The 21569-nt window shown below is 42.9% G+C and overlaps 1 protein-coding gene across 1 annotated transcript in view; it reads left to right on the top strand.

Annotated features, from left to right (window-relative positions):
• TC2N (tandem C2 domains, nuclear) overlaps positions 1 to 21569 on the top strand; it is a 154766-nt gene that overhangs the window by 117634 nt on the left and 15563 nt on the right. Inside the window, exons 8-9 of the mRNA XM_069208193.1 lie at positions 1164 to 1280; positions 2012 to 2203. Of these exons, the coding sequence (XP_069064294.1) occupies positions 1164 to 1280; positions 2012 to 2203 (309 nt within the window). The remainder of the gene's footprint in view (positions 1 to 1163; positions 1281 to 2011; positions 2204 to 21569) is intronic.

Here is a 21569-nt window from a genome sequence, read left to right as displayed (position 1 = left end):
TAAAACACGGAGTTGGAAGTGCAGTCATGCCAAGCTCGCTCATGTCGTATACCTGAACTCATATAATCATGATTATGTCTGCAAATCCTTGTAATAATTAAACTTGTACCACCTCACTGGAAGGCTAAACTATGAGGTACTGTTCTGATGGATTGATAGAGTTTCCTTATATCTAAACATATTTAATTTTTCAGTAGAAATAAGGAATTACTTTTTGTTTGTTTTGATCACCAATAAGTAATTGCTTTATGTTCTTGACGACCCCTTACATAACCAGGAACTTATCCAGCATCCTACCTGCTTCCATTATGAAACCTTAAATAGTTAGTATCTTTTAAGCTTCCTTTTATAAGTCAAACCTCTAGCTTTTGAGTCACTTCTTTTGCGCACTTCTCTGTTTTGTCAGTCTCCTTTTTTAGCTGCAGAATTATGTTTTGAGTTACTCAGAGTAAATACCTGGATACTATATGAAGACTCTTGCGATGTTCTTTTAGAGAAAATTCTATCTTGCCAAGAAAGCATAAAATAGTACAAATCACATCTTTTTTGTGTTGGAAAAGATTCTGGTGAGCTTAGCAGACATCACGTCAGTAAAACAGAAAATGCCTGAAAAAGCACGGTCTATGTATGGTTTCCAAAATATAGCGAACTGCATGGTAAAAGTTCTTCTTCTAAATTGAGAGACAAACCATTCCCTTAATCTGAGATGGTAGGATCTTGAGGTATGATCTGCTGTGCCTTGTCTAGGATATTATCTTTGTTTTTATAAAATATGTTTTCCAAGTGTTAGTATGGAGCCTTCAAAAAAGGAGCAGAAATGTCATCGATTTCTATTGTATTGCCTCATTAGTATCTAAGTCACACTGATGTTTTCTGTTTTGATGCCTTTAATCTTTCACAAGACTTTACTGTGTTGTTTTCTGACTCCATTTCCTCTGCCTGGAACTCTTACTGTATCTGTACATATGTGCATTACCGTATAGCAGTTGCACTCTGTTCTGTTCAAATTTGTCTCCCTCGCACTGTCTCTATTTTCTACTCGTTATTTGTATTCTGTTGAAATTGATATGTCACTGTTCACCTATGAATTTAGGAACTCGCCTTTCCTACCAGTTGCAGGTTCACTATGTGTTTTATAAAGTCTCAAATAAACTGCATTTCAGCTTAAGGATCTGTCCTGGCCTGCAAGCTGTGGCGAAAGCCCCGCCATTTCAATCAAGGGGACCATAACATTACCGAAGCCCGTGCACTTCAAGTCTTCTCTCAAAGAAGGAAGCAGTGTAAGTTCAGAGAGTATCAATCTCTTGGTGAATGTGCCTTATTGTTGCTATTGTTAAAATATAATCTGAACTAGATAGAATAATAAGATGTCTCTCACTGTACCCAATCTTTATTTATGAATTTAAAGTACTGTGCAATGTGGCACATAAGTGTTGTTTCCATGGCCATCAAACTAACAGTATCAAGATTGGCTACTGATAGGGGTGTGCCTCCATTTTGCTCTTCCACATTGCTGGTTTGCTAATTCCCATCATTTCACTGAGCCATCATTTTATTTCCAGATTTCTTTTGTGTTGCAGGTCATTGTTGCTCACACAACAGCATTTAAACTCCTAGAGGTGTTTAAAGTGTAGTCCTAGGAATTTTGAAATCCTTAATCCATTAGTTGTTAGGGTGTTTGCCATTAGCGTTCGTGTTTAAGATTTAACCACTGTGTACTGACCATGGGCTTCCTCTGATTGATATGCTTCCACTGGATGACGTAAAGAGTTTGGAAAGCATGTGGTTGGCCAATATTGTCTCGTACAACCTACTTGTCACTTTATGGCTTGGATCATTAAAGAGTCAGTGTCCCGCACTAGTTGGTAAGTACCAAACAGAGAGGCATTAGAGAATATTAACTTTAGGCACAAAGTTAGCCTTCAGGGTTGCATATTGAGCTGTGACCTAAGCACCATGCCAGTGTTTGAATTTTTTTTTCCAGTTGACATGGACCTATTTCCTCTTTCAGGATATGGAGGTCATGGAAACCTTTGTGTTTGCCATCAAGCTGCAAAGTTTGAAAACTGTGAGGCTTGTGTTTAAGATTCAGAGCCAGGCTCCTAGGAAGAGGACCATCGGACACTGCTCACTTTCCCTCCGAGAGCTTAACTCGGTTGAGTCGGATCACTGGCTGGATGTGACCCCTTCCTCAAAAATCCCAGTAAGTATCCTGTGTTGGGCAACTGCCTATATTTTCCTGATCTGCTCTAGGTGAGGGCAGAGTGTTTTCTATTCTAGCTTTTATGTCTCTTGCTGAATTATCCAGACCACAGTTGTTAACTCTTTCTGTGCTCCAGTTAGTTTAGTCATGAATATCCATGATACTAGGATCTGTGTGCAATTTTAAGGACACCATCTGGACAAACTTAGCCTTTCATTCTTCTAGTCAATAAAGCAAACACTGTTGACTTGAGATCTTCTGTTAACAGCAACCAGGGGCAATCCAGTTTGTAGTAAATGCTCTAAAAATTGACAATAATTTTAATTAATGAGCCCAACACATATATTTTTTATCTTTCACTTTATCCGCCATCTCCACCGAAAGAAGCAGTTTAGAATATTTTAAAACTTGCAAAACCAAAAAGGATAGATGTTTGAAAGTTTGCTGGTGTGACATTGGGTGACCTTTTTTTATGTGAGAACATTGTCAAGCTCTTTGATGGGCTGTCGTCCTCAGCCCCACTCTGCTCCTTGGTGATCGAGGCTGGATCAAGAGCAGAGGGACCAGACAACATGAAAGGGTGGTAGTTTGGGTTGCCTTGGCCTTATTCACTAACATAACAGTGGTCTTAAAATCGAGCATGGGTCTGGCCTCCTGAAGCTACAATGGACTCCTCGGAAGTAGAGGATGGACATAAGTAACGTTAGGGTCAGAGGCAGAAGGAGGTAGGTTGCTGGTTTGCCGAAGACTGTGATCTGGCCTCTGGGGCTGCTTTGCATACAGCAAGCCCCTAATGTTGGATCATATTGTTTCCATTGAGTCTACTATTACGGGAGCTAGCTGAACCACCTTAAAGTGTGTCCTTAATCCCTACAAAAAATAAAGGATGAGAAATGTTTTTTCTTAATCCAATCTAACCTCAGTATGAAATTAAGCGTTGTGCGTCACTGGCAGGGTTTACACAAAGCGAAGAAGATGAAAAAGTCAACAAATAGAGCTGGGCTGGTTGCTAAAATTGCCTGTGGAAAAGCTTTTAATGCCAGCTCTGCATTCTCCTGGCTGACCAAGTTTGACCTTTTCCAGAATGGTTGGGAAGAGGAGAGATACTGCCAGTACCTCCAAGATTGTTTTTAATAAATGTGGCTATACATATAGTATAATTCCCCCAAAATATAATATATCATATTATTTCAAAGACGGTAGTCAAGATAGAAATTAAATCATATTCAGTTAGTTATCTGTAGTAGTATGTGATGTTCTAATTATTTCTGTACAACAGCGCATCATTTTTGTGGCTATCAGAAAATTGTATGTTGATCCTGCAGAGAAAGTTTCACGGCTTGCTGTGTTGATGGTCCCTCACTGAATCCAGCTATGCGAACCACCACGTGGTGCAAGTGTGACTTGTCTCTGGTACAAGTGTGACTTTTCACTATATTTCATAAGGCCAGGCTAGCCGTGTAAGCTGCATGTGTTATGTCATTAACGCCTGGAATGGTACAATTATTGAGGTGAGGGGCATCGAATGCATTTTTGCCAGGGCCCATCCCATGCCCTCGCCCACAGCCTTAAAGGGGGATAGAAGCCGCAATGTGGTAGAATCGGCGCCCCCTAGCTTTACCTCATCTTATTTCATTGTATTTTACATAGCTTATGAATGAGCTGGCACTGTCAATGCTATTTGTTGAGCAATCGATGTCTTCACCCACTGCCACTAGCCTAGATGGTTAGGTCTGCTGTGTGGAGACAGGAACCTCAAACTCTTCGATGCAGAAATAGTTTGGGAAAATTCGACTGTGACCAATGTCAATTTTCTTATTAGTTTATTTAAGATACAAACGTACCGTGTTATCTTGTTTTTCCATTGCGCTTATGTGGTGTGTTTGGGAGATGGATGGGGTGAACTCTATGACCCCTAGTCATCTGCTTATTTTCCCCTTATCGGAATGACGCCACCGTTCCTGCTCTCTTTGTTAGCTTAGAATATAAATGGCGGCTGTGCACACAGTTAAAAGAGCGGGAATGTGGTAAACTGTGCGGGCGTGAGCCTGTACCGCCTGGAAGAGATGGACTCTGACGTAGAACCCGGACCCTGCATTTACCCTTGTCTCGTGCAACACTCTGTTTGAACTCCAGTTATTTTAAAAATAGCTTATTGAAAACTGAGCAAACGAAAGATCATAAAAGACAGCTGCGTGATTGTGTGTAAACATGCAACGCGTTGTTACTAATTTAGTTCAAAAGGCGTGCAAAATCAGGACAAACTCTGGGAATAGCAAACACACCTTCAGAATAATAGTGATGTAATCTGCAGATCACGAGGCGGGCAGAAAGGGACAGGTTGTACTCAGAACAGTGAAAAGTAGGTTTTGGCTCCAAACAGCTTTTTACTTTGTGTTGATGACCTATTGTGTACAGAACCAGAGATTAGTGTGGGCTTTAAGACAGCACATTGCTTTTCATTTGTTGACTCCCCCATGTGTTGCTTCCCCCTCACTGCCTCCTTGCAGTCAACGCATTGGACCCCACCACTGCCAGTGCACACATGAAAGCAAAACAACAATATTTTTTACCACGTTTGAATAAAGAGAAGCCTTTATCAGGCTGCTTTTCATCGCTTGCTTTCCACACGATGCATAAAAGCCAAGGGCTTAGCACAGAAAGGCAACGTTTATGTCGCTGGGGAGAGGAGCAGGCTGCTTTACTCATGCATCATGTGCTTGGGGCTGAAGAGTTACTGGAAAAGTGTCTCTTCTCCTTGAGGCCCCTAGATCTTCTTCTTGGGTTGTTGTAGACAACACATGGTTGGAGGGTTCCAGTTCCTAGTCCTTTGGAAAGTAAATGACTAGCACTTTAAATTCTGACAGTACTTCAGACAGCTGTTATGTTCTTTTAAGTGCATGTAACTTGAACTGAACAATAAACCATGACGTTTATAGAGAAAGAAAATATTGAATTCAGTTTTCAGTTTTGACATACCTTAAAATAGGCCTTTTCCTTTGCTAATTCGTTTGATATTTTTTCATTTTACTCTTTTAACAATGCTTTACAAACAGGCATCGGCTAAGCCAACAGGTTAGCACTCTTATTATAGAGTTGAGACCTACTGCCTTTGTTACTGTTTGTTCCTAAGGGCCTTTTTACTAGTCCCACAGGAACACAAACTCTATGCTGCCTCACCTGACCCCAAAAGGTTTCTAGGATGACTCAGAAACCTTCAAGTGGTCAGGATAAGTGCCTCACACTCAGACACCTATCCACGTTTACGAATGTTGTCATTATGTCTTCCACAACAGGGTTTCTATGGAACCTCAGAATTCATGGGAGGGATGGGCGAGAAAATAACTAATAGCCTTCCTCATTCCATCATTGCTTTAGTCCCTCAACAGCAGCTGAGGAATGTGTACAGACCTTGTGAGGAAACTGCAGTATATGGTCAGTAAGCTTGGCCACATACAGGCTCTCATTATGAGTTTGGCGGGCAGCAGCCCGCCACACTCATATTGCCATCTGACCACCAGACCACTGCCGGCCCTATTACAAGTTTCCCGCTGGGCCGGCGAGCAGAAACAGTGTTTCTGCCCGCCAGCCCACTGGGAAACAGGGCCTTAACATCGACGCCGGTGGCAAAATGGCGGTGCAGTGGGTGCAGTAGCACCCGCCGCACTTTCCACTACGCGTAATTCAGGCAGTGAAAAGTGAGACGGGGCTGTCCTTGGAGGCACCCTGCACTGTCCATGCCAAATGCATGGGAAGTGCAGGGGCCTCCCAGGGGGCCTCCGACTCCCACATTCCACAAGCCTTTCCATGGAGGTCCAACCGTCATGAAAAGGCTGGAGGATTGGGGAGTCATAATCCACAGGGCGGCGCTGCATGCAGCGCCACCCTGGAGGATTAGAAGCGCTGAGACCACCAGGCTGTCGACTTGCGGCAACCTGGCATTGTCAACGATCGGACCGTGGTGGCTCCCCCACCTTTGTAATGTGGCGGTCGGACCACCACGACCACAGCGGTCCGACCGCCACCGCGAGTCTAGTGGTCTTAAGACCGCCAGACTCGTAATGAGGGCCACAGTGATTATGCAAGGAGCTGTGTTCATTTTGACAAACCGTAAAAAGATCTTGGTCATTTGGATGAGCTGTGCCAGGTCTTGGAGCATCGGGCGCTTCATGTAAGGATCTTGGAGCAATGGACAAACCATGTAACAAGCTTGGGGCATTTGGACAAATTGTGTAAGGTGCTTATGGTGTTTGGGAAAATTGTGTAAGGAGATTGGGTCTCCTCTACAGACAATGCGAGGAGCTTCTGGAACATTCATAAACAGTATGAGAATCTTGGGACACTTGGACAGACAATATGAGGAGTGACGTACATTGAAAGGCATCATGAGTATCTTGTGTGAGGAGCTTCTCGAACATTGATGGATAATATTCGCATTCACATGGTCACATGTCATTCACTTAGCTTCTACTGTTATTTTAAGTAGCTGTTTGATAGAGGTTTGCAGAGAATGCATGTCAGCTGGAATTTGGAATAAAATGTGAGGTGGTTTGGGCACATAGGCAGGTGACATGAGAGGGGTGCACTGTAATGGAAGATGTTAGTCCTCAGGATGCTGAATGCTTTACCATTGATTAGCATGAAAGCCCTAGCACCCCCAAGACAATCAGGTAACAGTGAGCACTGTGTGAAAAGTATTGGTTTGCTGTTTTATCTATATAATATAATTCTGTGCTTCCTGTTTATACCATAGAAAGGGGGTTCTTGCAAGAATTGCATTAACCTTGACTTGTCTGTAAACCTGAGTTTACACAAAAAACAAGATTCCAAGCTATGAGGGAAAGTAGTAGTAGTAGCAGTTACCCACTCTCACTTCTCCAGGAAAAACCTAGAACAATGTGCACAGGAAAACTGCCTGGAATTAGAAAAAACAGGCAGGAATTGGTGGATACTGAAATTCTGAATGCTATTGGATTGGCACATCTGGCAATCCAGATGATGCGAGCCACAGGTAGACATCTGCAAACAATGCGGCTGAAACACTTCAGATCACCACACCACAGTAATCAAAGGGTCGATATACTACCACCTTCTGCAATCTGCTCAACTCTTAGATGATCATTTTTATTTATAATCTTAAAGGCCTCAAGAGCTTTTATATTTTAATTGAGAATTTGGGCATGGTGTGCCTAGGAAGTGGCCATCTTGCCTTGAAGTTCTAAATCTAGGGTACAGCTTGATGTACGTACAAACGTATCAAAACCTAATCTGTTCAAAAGGTAGAACATGGATTTAACTGTCCATGACTGTATTGTCAGTTCAGATTACCTGCCTAACCATGGTACCTTTACATTAGAACAGTGGGTTGCCTAGTAATAGAAGTAATGGTTGCACCTCAGGGACACCTTCTACATCAAATTCAGAATCAGAACATGCAGCCACCATAAGAAGGGCCAGAACATCCTCTCTTCGTTGATCTGCAGACACTAATATTTAGGTACTAGTGAAATTAAGTATATAAGGGTATGCTAAACCAGGTTTTCCGATCCTCAACATGATCTTTAGCATAAAGGACCAGGATATCACAAGAGAAGCTAGATATTTTTTTGTAATTCAATAATAAATTGTCTATCTTATTCCTAAGTAATTATTTCAATTGATTTAAATCAGACAAATCCATCCTTGCTTCCTTTCAGGTAAAACGGTGTGAATTGTGTTAAGCCACTAATGGGTATCATTAGATCTCACAATATACCACAGCCAACAATACACATGCTCATATTAATGTCCCTGGCAAGATCACATAATATTAGACCTAATCATAGTCCACCGTGTCCAACAGGTCCTTTTCCCTTTTGAGCTGCAGTGGAAGCAGAGATAATGATTGTAAAATATGCCCTCCATGCCCATGTTGTCAAAAGCTGCCTTCATGTAGGTTATCAAAAGGATTTTATGCACATGTTCCAGGGTCAAGCAATCAGAGAGGATCTGTCTATTCAGCTAAACTTCCTCCCCAGTCCAGATCTGAATCCAACAAGCCAAAGGCCTAAGAGCAACAGCGTCTGCTATATATTTCGCACCAAGCTCGTCGTGGACAGAGAAGGCTGGGGTAATTTCTGTCAACTGGATCTTTTCGACCATCACATCCCCAGACCACAGATCCATATAGAACCTTGGAGGCACACTTAGCCTAATAAAGCTTAACTAAATTACTCAGAGACCAAGGTCCCAACCTCTGGGAAAGGCTGACTACTGCCTCTGTGAACTTAATCAGCTTGCATCTCCTTCCCTTAGGCAGGGGCTTCCAGTTGTTATTTACATCAAATACATCACCCCAAGGTAAGAAAAAGCTGAAACTTTGGGCAATATGTTGAACGTTTTGGAACTAGTGGATAAGGGACCAACTACCACAACATATGATTTCGTAATATTTACTGCAAGGTCCAAACTGTCCATAAAAGCAACAAACGTTTCCAGTAGTGACTGCAATCTCACCACAGTATACGCTATGAGGATCGAACCATAGGAATACAATAAAACTGGGAGCGGTCTAGTTCCCACCCTTGGGCAATCAGCCTGCACAAAGGGAAGAGCTTATTGAAGCCAGTTAAAATAAAGGGTAAATAAAAATGGGGCAACTACACATCCCTGACGGACTCCCCTACCGGTGCTAAAGTGCTGGGTGCGATCTGCCTTCTGTATATACCAAACCAAAGCCAAGGTGTTGGTGTGCAAATTAGATAAAATTTGAAAAAAGGAACATTGCAAGCAGCTTGCCCACAGCTTCCTGTGATTGACCCTGTCAAAGGTGGACATGAGGTCCATAAATGCCAGGTGAAGTGATCCTGGCCGGGCAATGGTATACTTTTTATGATTAAAGATAGATTTAGCAACACAAAAGGATGATGGACAGAGTACTGAAACTTTTCAAACACTCACCCCCAGTCACAGATCTGGGTTTAATCAATTGTTCTTTTGCTCACTATGCCACCCCAGTTTGGTGCCAGCAATATGCAAATCAGTCTTAACCCTGCTCCCCATGGGGACAGTCCAGCCTGAACTGCCAGGCCAGGTCCTCTCTAGACTGGAAACAAGCATCCGGGGACCAGTTTAGGGGTATCACTGCTTATCAGCCAGGCTAGCTTGAAACCAGTGGCACAGTGATTAAGGGACCCACGTCTGGGCATATTCTAGTCACTTAGGGCAGTTTTAGCAACACAAAAGGATGATGGACTGAGTGCTGAAACTTTTCAAACACTCACTCCCAGTCATAGGCATGTGTTTAATCCATCGTTCTTTTGCCCACCATTCCACCCTAGTTTGGAACCAGCCATATGAAAATCAGTATTGACCCTCTCCCCCATGGGAACAGTCCAGCCTGAACTGCAGGCCAAGTCCTCTCTGGACCAGAAACAAGCATCCTGGTAATGGTTTTGGGGTATCTCAATATGTGAACCCCAAGTGGCTAGGAGTATGTCACTTGCTCGCTGCGCCATTGGATTCAAGCTAGCCTGACTGATGAGGCGTGAAGCACATGCTTGTTTGTGGTCCAGGAAAGACCTGGCTTGGCAATTCGGGCTGGACTGTTCCCCTGGGGAGCAGAGTGAAGACTGATTTGCATATGGCTGGGTCCAAACTGAGGTGACGTGGCAAGCAAAATAACGATGGATTAAAGCCAGATCTATGACTGAAAAGTTTAAAAACTCCGTTCATCATTTTATTTTGTGATATTTGTAAATATAGACATTGATCCATTGTTGATTTACCTGGCCTAAAACCATAGTGGACAACAGAAAATATGTCATTCGCATCTGCCCACAATATCAACCTGTTGAAGAGTTCCCTCCCAAGGACCTTTGCCTCTGTGTCAATCAGTGATATTGGCCGATAACATTGGCGGTTGTCCTTATCTCCCTTCTTTAATACTGGGAAAATTAAGGCGGTGAACCACAAGGGTGCAGCACCCTTCCTTACTGCAACATTGAATACCATTGTCAAGATGGCCCCCAAATACCAGTGTTGTCCACAAACAAATCAGTGGGTATACCATCGGGTCCTGGGGCCTTATTAAGAGATGACGCCTGGATACTTCAAGATACTTCATCTAAAGTAAAAACAACATTAGCTCTGCCCAACAGTAGACCACCCTGATCCTCCACACCCTCACTGAGCACAAAGTTGTAAACCCCTTTAAAATGTTCCCTCCATTGTTGCTCCGAGTTGTGTTGACATAAAGCCGGTTCAGTTATGTCGGCAAAACAATGCTTATTTATAACCCTCCAAAACAGTGAGCTAGCTCTAGTTTCACAGTCCTGGGATAAATCCTCCCACGCACTCGTAGGTAAGGTAAATTTGCGATTTGCTAACGTCTTCTTGTTTGCCTTTTGACAGGCTGCAACATGCGTCCTATTTCTGGGGACCTGCTTTAAACCAACCTTCAGTAGACGGAGGGTCTTAGAGCAATTTCGATCAAACCATTTTTGGATCCTGGGAGCTAGTATTTGTAACGGGGGCCTTCAGTAATGCTGACATCTTCTGTGCAATGCATGCAAGTTGGGACATCAAGGTTACTCAAAAGATGCAATTCTATAGCGTAGGCGCAGAGTCAGAGACGACAAGGAACCGGCCCCTGCCAAACCGGACTCCACGAGGATTGACAAACTGTTTTGGGCTTGTAGAAGAAGCCAAGTTGGAGGGCCTGGATACTGAAAGATATAAGTGAACCTATGGTAGTCAGAACATGTGCAGCAATGGTCGGTTTATTAAAATTAACCACAACACAGTCCCCCACCCACCTCTTAACATTCGAACCAAACCAGCTTACCCTCCTGATCATGTTAATTGAACCATAAATAGCTATGCCTAAGTTAGAGTGCATGTTAAACCAGTGTACCACTTTGTTTTTTAGCTCAACAAAGGATTCAGGTGTTGAGTTGTTGTGAGGGGGAAGTTACTTTCCCTTAAACTGTGACATACAGAGTTCTTCCCAGGGGCAGGTTAATCACTTCCCTTGCCTTGGAAGATGGAGCATGAATTACTATAGTGGGATGGATACCAGCCATGGGAACTAAGGAACCTGGGGGGGGAGGCAGGAGACACATCAGTTTAAATTCTCATTCAATAAATCAATCAATCATTAAATTTATAAAGCGCGCTATGTACCCGTTAGGGTTTCAAGGCGCTTGGGGAGGGGAGGGGGGGGGTTCGCTGCTATCGTTTGAAGAGCCATGTCTTGAGGAGTCTCCTGAAGATGAGGAGGTCCTGGGTCTGGCGTAGTGAGGTCGGGAGTGAGTTCCAGGTCTTGGCGGCGAGGTGGGAGAAGGATCTGCCGCCAGAGGTCTTTCGCTGGATTCGGGGGACGATGGCGAGGGCAAGGTTGGCAGAGCGTAGTTGGCGTGAGGGAACGTAGAAGTTGAGTCTGGTGTTCAGGTAGGTGGGTCCGGTGTCGTGTAGTGCCTTGTGTGCGTGGGTGAGGAGCTTAAAGGTGATCCTTTTGTCCACGGGGAGCCAGTGGAGGTCCTTCAGGTGGTGGGAGATGTGACATCGGCGGGGTATGTCGAGGATCAGGCGGGCGGATGCGTTCTGGATGCGTTGGAGTCGCTTGATGTCTTTTGTTGGGATGCCTGTGTAGAGTGCGTTGCCGTAGTCATTGGCTGAAGAACTTGGGGAACTAGTTCACTCGTATGCAGGGATGATCTATGTGGGAAAGCTGGGGCGGTGTTGTTAAGTACCTCTCAAGATAAGGGCCTCTGACCCAATTGTGGGGAAACAGAAATCGTCAAGTGGTCCAAGATCTGCGATACCTGGGATTCAATGAGTGCGAGCATTGACATAATTGGGTCTAGTCTGGTATTTAGGATACCACTGAGTTCATGGAGGTGAGTATCCAGAAGGTGATCAGACGGACCTATTTGCTGCAAGTGGCATGACATAGGTTCTGTCTGTGGGCCCACATTAATTGAGATGATTTTCTGCTTTGGGGCAGCCGCACATCTCCTACGCTTACACCTAGGGCTTGCCATAGGACTTGTCTGTGTATTATTCCCCCTGAGTGTGTCCCACTGAGGTACCTCCTCTCTGCAGCGAGGCTGAGACCTTTGAGGTTCCATCCTAGTCACCCTCCAGTAGGCTTGTTACAAGCGAGCCACAAGGCTCCAGAAACATAATGGAACCCTCGGGGTGACCATAAACATGGGGTGAGATAAGGGTAGAACCATGCCTCGTTAGGGACAGCCTTCTTTCTACCAACTCGATCTCCTTCAATGCAACCCCAACAGCCCAGTACAAAAATCCCTCAAGGTTAGTGATTCAAGAGGCAAACTGGGGGGACATTAGGTTTGGGTTGGCTGCCTTTCTTTTCCCCATGCTTCACACATCCAGTACGAAAATAGACACAAACTTTTAGGGCACTCCAAGGGGAAAGACTTCCATGATATATAGCAGATAAAATGACCCCCCTCCCCCTGCCTGGATAATACCGTATATACAGATGTTTGCAGTCCAGTCTGAAAGCCCCCCTCTAATCAGGTAGCATACATATGCACTTCTGGTATCCCACTCCAGCCCACAGGATGAAATGCCTCTCAGTGCACCATGAAACTGGTTCTTGGACTCCACTGATTGCTAGATTACTGAGTCCCACCAGGCAGAAAATTAAAGAGAACACGGGCAAGCCAAAGGAGGAAAATGTACCAACATTCTCAGTGAGCAAGCAACAGAGTAGCTGAGGGCTCTTGACAGCAACCAGTGAAGGTGAGGAACGAAAGGAATGGCCGCACCTGCTTCTTCCTGGCACTCACAGACGCATGAGGGGCCTGGACTTCCCAAAGGCACGTTCTGCGCACATTCAGTGCAGCAGGATTGCAGAGGTGCTTCAGAGCATGTTGAAGGAGGCCCCACCCCCTTGAGCAGCAGTCTGTAGCCACGCCTGCTTGCACATGGAACAGTAGGGGACTGAGTCGCCAGGTGCCAACAGGGTTCATGGGGGTAAGATACCCCAAAATGTCTTAGCAAAATGTCCCATGCTGAGGAATTGCAGAAGTGCTCATGAGCATACTGAATGAGGCCCCACTTCCTTGTGCAGCAGCCTGCAACGCACCTCCTGGCACGTGTAGAAGTGGGAATGGAGCCCCCAAGTGCCAATAGGGTCCATGGGGTAAGATACCTCAAAACGTCTTGCCAAAATGACTAGCACTGTGAGAAACTTAATCTCAGTATCTCCTAGACATGGCCTGACCATTAGGTCCAATGGCAAGAGCCTGGAAGTCGTTTTTACCTCTACTGTAATATTAAATGGCCAGGTAGACTCTGTAAAGAACCTTATATGAGCAACCATACTTTCTCTCCTTTCAGTGCTGCAGTGGGCTCTCAGTTGACCTACACCAACTTCCTCTTTCAAAATCATCCAAAGTCCCATTTGCAAGCTGTACAGCATGGAGCAGCTGGGTTAGTGTCTGGAAAAGACTGACACTTGAGAATCCGCCTCTTCGTTTTAGAGCTTAATGCACTTGGACATCTTGGGACCATCAGAGCTTCAAGCACTCGCTGCAAATCTGTTAGTGTTTGTTTAGAGTCCCAGTCTCCAGTCTACATTCAGAACACCTTTAAACACTGTTTTCTAGGCACCCCTACGAACCACAAATAAAAATCTTCTGCGTTTCCACAGATCATGTTGTACTTCCAGAGGAGGCAGTCACTGTGCATTTGAAGGCAAGTCTTTGTCCAATTAACTTGCGCAATGAACCCCGTAATCTTGCTTAAAGAAAAATCATGAAAGGCTTACAATTGGGATGGAATGATGTAAGTAGCTGGAAACCACAGGTAAAAGTAAACAGTATTTCGTAGATTTCACAATCTCATTGTGGATGATAACTGCCTTTATCAGCCCTTCAGGAATTAAGTTCCCACTCAAAAGTAAAGCCAACATGTTTGTTGCTGACATGAGTGTGGGACTCTGCATTGTAAGAATATCTGCCAGGCTCAGATTTTTTTCAGAAGGTGAATACTAGGTTACTTAGTCTTGATTCCACCTTGGCTCTCTAATCCTCCACCAGATACTTCCTGACACTTTATCTCAATCTTTTGGATTCGTTTTCATCCCTGATTTCTCCCTTTGCCACTATTTTCCCAAATTTCTCGTCTTCCTTCTTTCTTTGTTTTGCATTTTTGCATCTCTTGCTTTGGCGCAAGGGCTCTTGAGTAACAAATGACTGCGTGTTCCCAAAAATGAGTGCCTGTGGGTCTTACTTGCAACCCCTGGGTCAAATTAAGCACTGGTGTGGGACCTGCAGGTTACAGATCTGAATACTGGCGAAAGTATTCACCATTCCAATATCGATAAATCAATATAATGGAACCTAGACATCAAGTAGTCACCAGAACCCAGCGTAGTTGGTTTTCTTTATGCTTCCCAAAATTTGTGGAGGAACACCATCACAACTACACCACTGCTAATCTGCATGCTGTACCTCATTGTGAAGACATGATTTGCTTTGAATGTAGTATCAGATGCCATACAGCAGGAGACAAAGTGGACATCAAACAAACCCAGTTTTGTAAATCACCTCATGCCATGATTCTGTCCTTTAGTACCTGGCTTTCCCCAACCACCATCTTTGCTCCTGAGCCTCCATCTGCAAACATGTCGTGATTTATGGACCCTTATTCGAAGCACACTTGCACTAGAAAACGCCACATCATCTGCTTTGAGCACAGATATGTTAGATGCTTTTGTGGGGCCTCGGGCCAAAAATTGTCGTTTATCAAAGACATGGGATAAATAAGATGATTACTTTCAGAAGATCGACCCACCTTAAGTAGCTATTCCAACCACTAACATGTTTATCACTCCTATTCTTAAGCCTTAAACCTGTTAATAGCCAGGTCTTGGCCATGCATTGTACTGTATCACTGGTACTACTTTTCCCGCCTCTTTTCCTTCTTCATTCCTTTCTACTTCCTTGACCACTTTATACCTATCCCGTCCTGTACTTAACCTTACACTCCCTCTGAAAAGTACTGACCCTAATATTTAAATTAAGGGCCTCATTTAGATCTCGGCAGATGGAATACTATGTCGCAATTGTGACGGATATCCAGTCTGCTGTATTACGATCCCATTGTATCCTTTGGATATCCGTCATGTTTGTGACAGAGTATTCCATCCTCCGAGATCTAAATTAGGCCCAAAATCTGTAAAATCTAGCTCTATTGATATTTTAATGCACTACCCCTGGTTGGAGCACATGCTTATCCTATATAGAAATAAATTTTTACAACCCTAGTTGCAGCTTGTAATTAAAACATGTAAGCTGGGGAAGTGGAAAAAAGAGTATTTGATACTAAGGAGTGGTGCAGCTGTATTATCTGCCTCACGAAGAAAGAGTTTATGTCTGCTTTTTAGGTCTCGCTCAGCAGCACAGCTGTCGCCAGACATAATGTGATCAACGTTGAAAAGAGCTTTCGGGAAAGCTAAAAAGAGGGGCTTTATGTTCACCCACATGTTGCTAGCCACAAGTACTTTTTGACTGGACAAAAGTTGTGTCCTCCTGCAGAAAAAAAGTGCTTCCACTTCACGCATCTGTGAGTACTGTATTTTTATCCATATGCCTGAGCCAGCAGCAATATGGCTGCCTGAGTTCGACCTTTCAGGTGCACACACAGCAATGTAATGCTGTTTAAGTATCTCAGATAACTAGATACTTTACAATATTTGTTTTTCTCTGGCAGCAGCACACATGGAAGGAAGGCAGTCGTGAGTAATGAACTGTAGTCTCAGCACCCCCCTTCCATCATTAACCTAGACTTCATACTGTAGGTTTGTGTATAGGAGCAGTATGGAATGCCCTGAGGGGTTATAAGGTCTGGCTGGCCAACACAGATATTGCCTGTCCCTGTGTGATCATCAAAAAGAGCTTTCAAAATACTGCTGAAAGAGAGGCTTAGGCCCCACCCACATGTTGGTTCCCCAAAGTACAGGATTTGATTGGGCTGAATTTGTGCGTTTCTACTGAAAAAACTACGTTTGGTACTTTTTGGCTTTTGACAAAGCTTGCACTCAATAAAGGACTGAGTCGATTATGGTGGGAAGCAAATGATCATGGCTATTGGCCTGATCTGTTTATTATGAAATTTTATGAAGAAAATACTAAGTGTGATTTGTTTATTGTGAAAAACATATTTTAAGTGTGAATTGGTATTACTCTGAATTAAAACCCACAGGTAAGTATTTTGTTATATAGAATCTCACAGAATACCATAGTGGGCAATAGCTTTGGTCTTGGTAACCCTGTGTTACAAACTGTATATATATAGAAAGTTTGCTCTGTGAGAGCCCTTGTTAGGCTCTCTTAGCAGCAACAGTATTTTGCTTAGCTGACTGTAATTTTGTGCACCTTTCTAATGTTATGACTCAGTGTCTGATGGTAGCCTTGTGAAAAGCTAAGGCTCAAAACTGTAGGCTTGAGTTGGTTATGGTGACAAGCTATAGGACTGTTTGGCGCACTGGGAAATGTTATGTCCATTTCCATAGGGTTGGTCTGCTTATTCTGAAATGTTATGACAAAGGTAATTGGTATGGCTAATTAATTGTGAAAAACCTTTGTTAAAGCAAATAAACATTTAACATTTGGTTGTTATCACATTGTGTTACAGGGTATAGACAGGTATTTTGTTACATGTAATTTCACTGATTAACATGGTACGTAATGATTTTGGCATGGCCACTTATTCTCGCAAACTCTGTAGGTTTTCACTGTGATTATTAATATGTGGCTCTTTTGGGAGAAGGTGCATATTATTTTGCAATCTCTTGTTTCTATATAATTGTAATTTAGTAACTGTATATATGGTGATTGTCAGTTTTTGTGCAGTTGGATAGGCCAATGTTGGGTAAGGTGTAAAGTCAATGACAAAGGGTGAAGTTTTCATCACCTCTTTGGGAAATGTCATGGCAGATTTCTTGGGTTTATTTTAATATGAAACAATAGGGGAAGGCCAGGAGGCCTGACCTGCTTATTGTGAAATAGGCTTTAATTTAAGGTTTGATTGTTTTTTATTGTGCTAAAGCCTGTAGGCAGGCATTTTGTATCATTGGAATTTCGCAGATTACAGTAATAGGTAAGGGTTTTGTTGTCGGGAAGCCACCCAAAGAAAACGTTGAATAAAAGATATGCCCTTCAATAATCCTTGTTCGGAGAGTTAGAATTTTGCTTTCCAGCTGTAACTTTGTAAACATTTGTACTTTTATGCTTTTATGCCAGGTGCTAGGTGGTTGCCTTGTGACAAGTTTACTCTCAGTACAGTAGACTTGAGTAGGTGATGGTGATAAGACAATGATAACGTTGCGAGTTTGATTGTTCACTAGGAAAAATATTTCTGATGCCAAAGGTCTGAAATGTTTATTATGAAAAGTTATTATAAACACAATAAAACTGATAGATTAATTGCGCAAAACATATGTTAAAGTCATTGGGTATTTAAGAGTTTATTGTTATTTCTCTGAATTAGAGCTTGCAGATAGGTATTTATTTACACAAAATGTCCCAGATTACCTTTCTAGGGAAGGACTGTGGAGAAGGTTATCACCTCTGACAACCCCTAGGGGTAAAAGATTTGTACTGCAATAAATCTAGCTAGAATCTCTTCTTAGCTATCTGCAAGGAACTTGTAATAAAAAAGTTAAATAATACATAGTTCTATGCCTATAAATATATATACAGATGGATACAAAGAGGGCCTTTAGGGCAGCACTGTTCTGCCATTAGTCTGTCTTTCATTTACATTCTTCTTCCATCCATTACACCATACTGCAAAGAGTATGTCTGTCAAAACACATACCTGTGAGGGCGGAGCCAGAGACCCTGTCTGTAGTACTCCTGAAAGCTCTTTTAGGTTTACTACAACAGCTGAACTGTCAAGCGCGCCCTACAATTATGTAGGTAAAACTGATTTGACAATATGTTTTCCGGCTCTGTCATGAAAAAAAAAATGATTTCACCTCAAATATTGTCTCAGCTTTCAAATCCCGAAAAGTGGAGAAAATGTATTTTCTATGTTTCACATTATGCAAAAACAGCAAAAATAATATGAAATCAGGTTGTGCTATATTCAAACAGAAAGGAGACGGGTGGTCTCACTCACACTAACCACCCTACAGTCTTTCAAATAACTTTATCCCTATAAAATAGCATTGTTCTGTTTGGTATGTCTCCTTAAAATGATATTGAATTAATTCAGTTTGTGTTGTGTTGTGTGTGCACGGGTGGAAATACCGTTGACTTCATCTAATTTTGCACTGCCAGCAGTAATGGTGCAAATTGATTTTTTCTGTTCTTTTTTCATTAGCAACCAAGGTCCAGTCGTTGCACAACAGTGGCAGCTCTTCCCAAGAATGTTTGTCTCCTATCTGAAGATGTAGTCAGGGTCTCTGGTAATCCACATTATATTCCAAGGGAGGCCACAGCACTGATGTGTGTTTACCACCATGTCCTTTATTAGATGTATGGTTGTAATGCCACTTTCAAATACTTCTATCAGGCACACACTGAGTTGAATGCTTAAAAAATGCAACTATTGAGCATGATTGGCGTTGAACCCAACTATGGTTGCCTTTGGTGGCAGTGTTGCCATTTCACTGTTTGAAACCTGAGGAGAATGTAGCATAATCCTAGAGGCCACGAACAAAATCAGTCGTATACATTTGGTGACAAAGTTAAGCCTAGAAAAGCATGTTTTTTTATTGTGGGCCACCAGTGACGTAACATTAGCCTCCACAGCTCCTGCGGTGCAGGGTGAGGGGCCGAGCTCCAGGCGGCCCCCTCAGCACAGCGCACAGGCGGCAGGACCCTGCCCTGAGAGCTCCGGTCTGTGCCCGGGACGGGTGGAGGCCCTCGATGTACTTTGCAGGGGGGCACCCTCAAGTTTTGTTATGCCACTGTGGGCCACTTAGGGACATATTTGAGAGCACCTTGCACTGCTGTTGCACCTTTATGAGGACCTCCACAGCCAATTTGCATGGCTTTGAATGGCCTCATAAATATATGGAGTAAGGCAAGGCTGGGGAAATCGCTCATGGATTTTGATGCATCCCTAGATTTACAAGATCTTGTAAACCTTGGGATTCGCCAAAACATTACACCCCCACGCCCCCCCACAGGTGAGGCAGAACAAGAGAAATATCTTTATTTTTCCGTGTTTTTTCCTCATTCTGCAGCACACATAGGAAAATTAAAATGCCTCCCAGGATTGCATCTATACAGGAAGGTGTCCCTGTGTTGCTTTTGTTGGGGAGACTGTTCTGCTTTCAATGGGGAATCGTTTTTCGTAAAAATAAAAAGCAACAAAAAATATATTTTACATTGTTACCCTCGACCTTTTCTACTGTAACACATATTGTGATTTGTTGAAGCACATGCCTACAAGATGTACAGATGGCTTAGTGAGGTGCAGTAAAGAACAGCGACCAGTGCACTTTAAACCAGTGTAAAAAGGTATGCCTTGTACACAAAAAGAAAATAACATGGACAAATATTACATGCAATTGGTTTTAATTGTTGCATTAAAATATTAAACTGGGTGTTTGCCCCACTGTGTAGAATGGTGGAACGTTAAAACAAAGTGCTATGACGTGGCAAACGCTGACCGGTCATTGAGTGGATCCTTCTAACTCGAGTAACTATCATGCTGTGTTCCTTTTGCAAAATCTGAACAAAACTACTAATAGGCAGATTCATGATTTTTAAAGCTACATAAAATCCTGGACTTAGCAAAATTAGGTGTTCATTCACCTTATGGGATGGAAACTGCCTTGGTGTCTGCTTATGATGATATTTGAATGACAGCAGAGAAAGAATATTCGGCATTTCTGGTGTTATATCTGTCTGCTGCATTTGACCCCCTGTCCCATGATAAGTTGCTCATGTGGTTGACAGATGGCGGTATTCAGGAGCGGGCTCTTCTATGGATCAAGTCCTATCTGGAGTATAGGTGGCAGGCCGTGTATCTGCCCGTTTTTCATTCTTGGCTGAAGGCCCTGTGGCAGGGAGTACCACGACCTAAGAGCTTAGCCCTTCTCCTTTTAATATTCATATTCGCCCTCCGGTCCTGGTGATTCAACTGTTTAATGTCAATTTTATGAATTATTCTCATGAATCCCAGATGTAAATTTCTTTTGCTAGCAATTTTCTGGATCCCTATGTGGCTTATCATGATTGTGTGTTTGATGTTCCCTCTTGTCTGACAGCCAAGATGGAGGTCCTGTTCTTTCCAGGCTATGGTTTTCTATCTTCCCTCCCCAAAAGCTTTTCACCAGCCATGTTAGAAGATGCACCAATTCTGTGGGGCACTGCATGAAATGTAGGTTTTTATTTTGATAATAAATTGTTGCTGACTATCCAGGTCGAACACTTGTCTGCCCCATTTTTCTATTTTGAAAGCCAAATACACAAAACTATTTGTATGTTTTACCAACCCATGCAGGCCTTTAATGGCCAGGGCATAATTCTTAGTCGTCTGATTATTGTAGCTCCCTATTTGTTTGTTCACCTTCTGGGCTGTTAATATGGACGCTGCAATAAGATTGGCATTGCAGTGGTCTTGGTTGTCTTCTGCATCTGCAGATTTGAATAGCTTGTTCTGGCTCCTAAGTTCTAACAGAGCCAACTTCAAATCTCTTTGTTTGACACATCGTGCCTTTTATTGAAAGGGTCCACATTACGTACAGTCGAAATTTTCCTATTATTCACCCTCTTGTAATCTTCAATTGTTTGATGGCCAGTTGGTTAAAGTACTTAAGTTCCATCAGGAAAGATAGGGCAACAGGTCTTTTTAGGTCTTGCATGTGACAGCTCTTGTTCTGCATGTGCTCTTGCTTGTGAGAGATATTGTATACAACAAGGGGCTTGCACCTTGCTCATTGCGCAACATTTTTTGGCTTAATTGTCACTCTTTTTTGCTGCCTTCGAATTGGCAAGTGCATGCTGGCTTCACTTTCTCTTCTTTTGGCTGGAGCATTAACCAAGTACTGATTGCTCCAGCTTGATTGCTAATATTCCGGTGATCGCGCTGTGATTGAGGTACTACTTTTATTTTTTCTTCCCTGGCTATCTTGTTCAACCTCTTGCAATTTGTTGCTATGTTTTACTGTGCACAACCTTCAAAAATCACTTTACAGCTTTGAACTGGATGTTTATTGTGACAACGGACATTGTCTGCTTTCAAATGTATTTTCATTAAGAAATGAATGTGGGTGCAATTGATTTCCTTTTTTGATAGAATATTTTGACAAATGTTGTTTTTGTCTTTTTCACTCATGGGGAGATCAACTGATTTGCTCAATAACAGGAATGTTGTGCTGAGACATAACAGG

The sequence above is a fragment of the Pleurodeles waltl genome, chromosome 9 (assembly GCF_031143425.1).
Source record: "Pleurodeles waltl isolate 20211129_DDA chromosome 9, aPleWal1.hap1.20221129, whole genome shotgun sequence".
In the NCBI taxonomy this organism is placed as follows: Eukaryota; Metazoa; Chordata; class Amphibia; order Caudata; family Salamandridae; genus Pleurodeles; species Pleurodeles waltl.
Note: the sequence above shows the minus strand (reverse complement) of the source record. Positions and strands in the feature narration are given on the sequence as shown.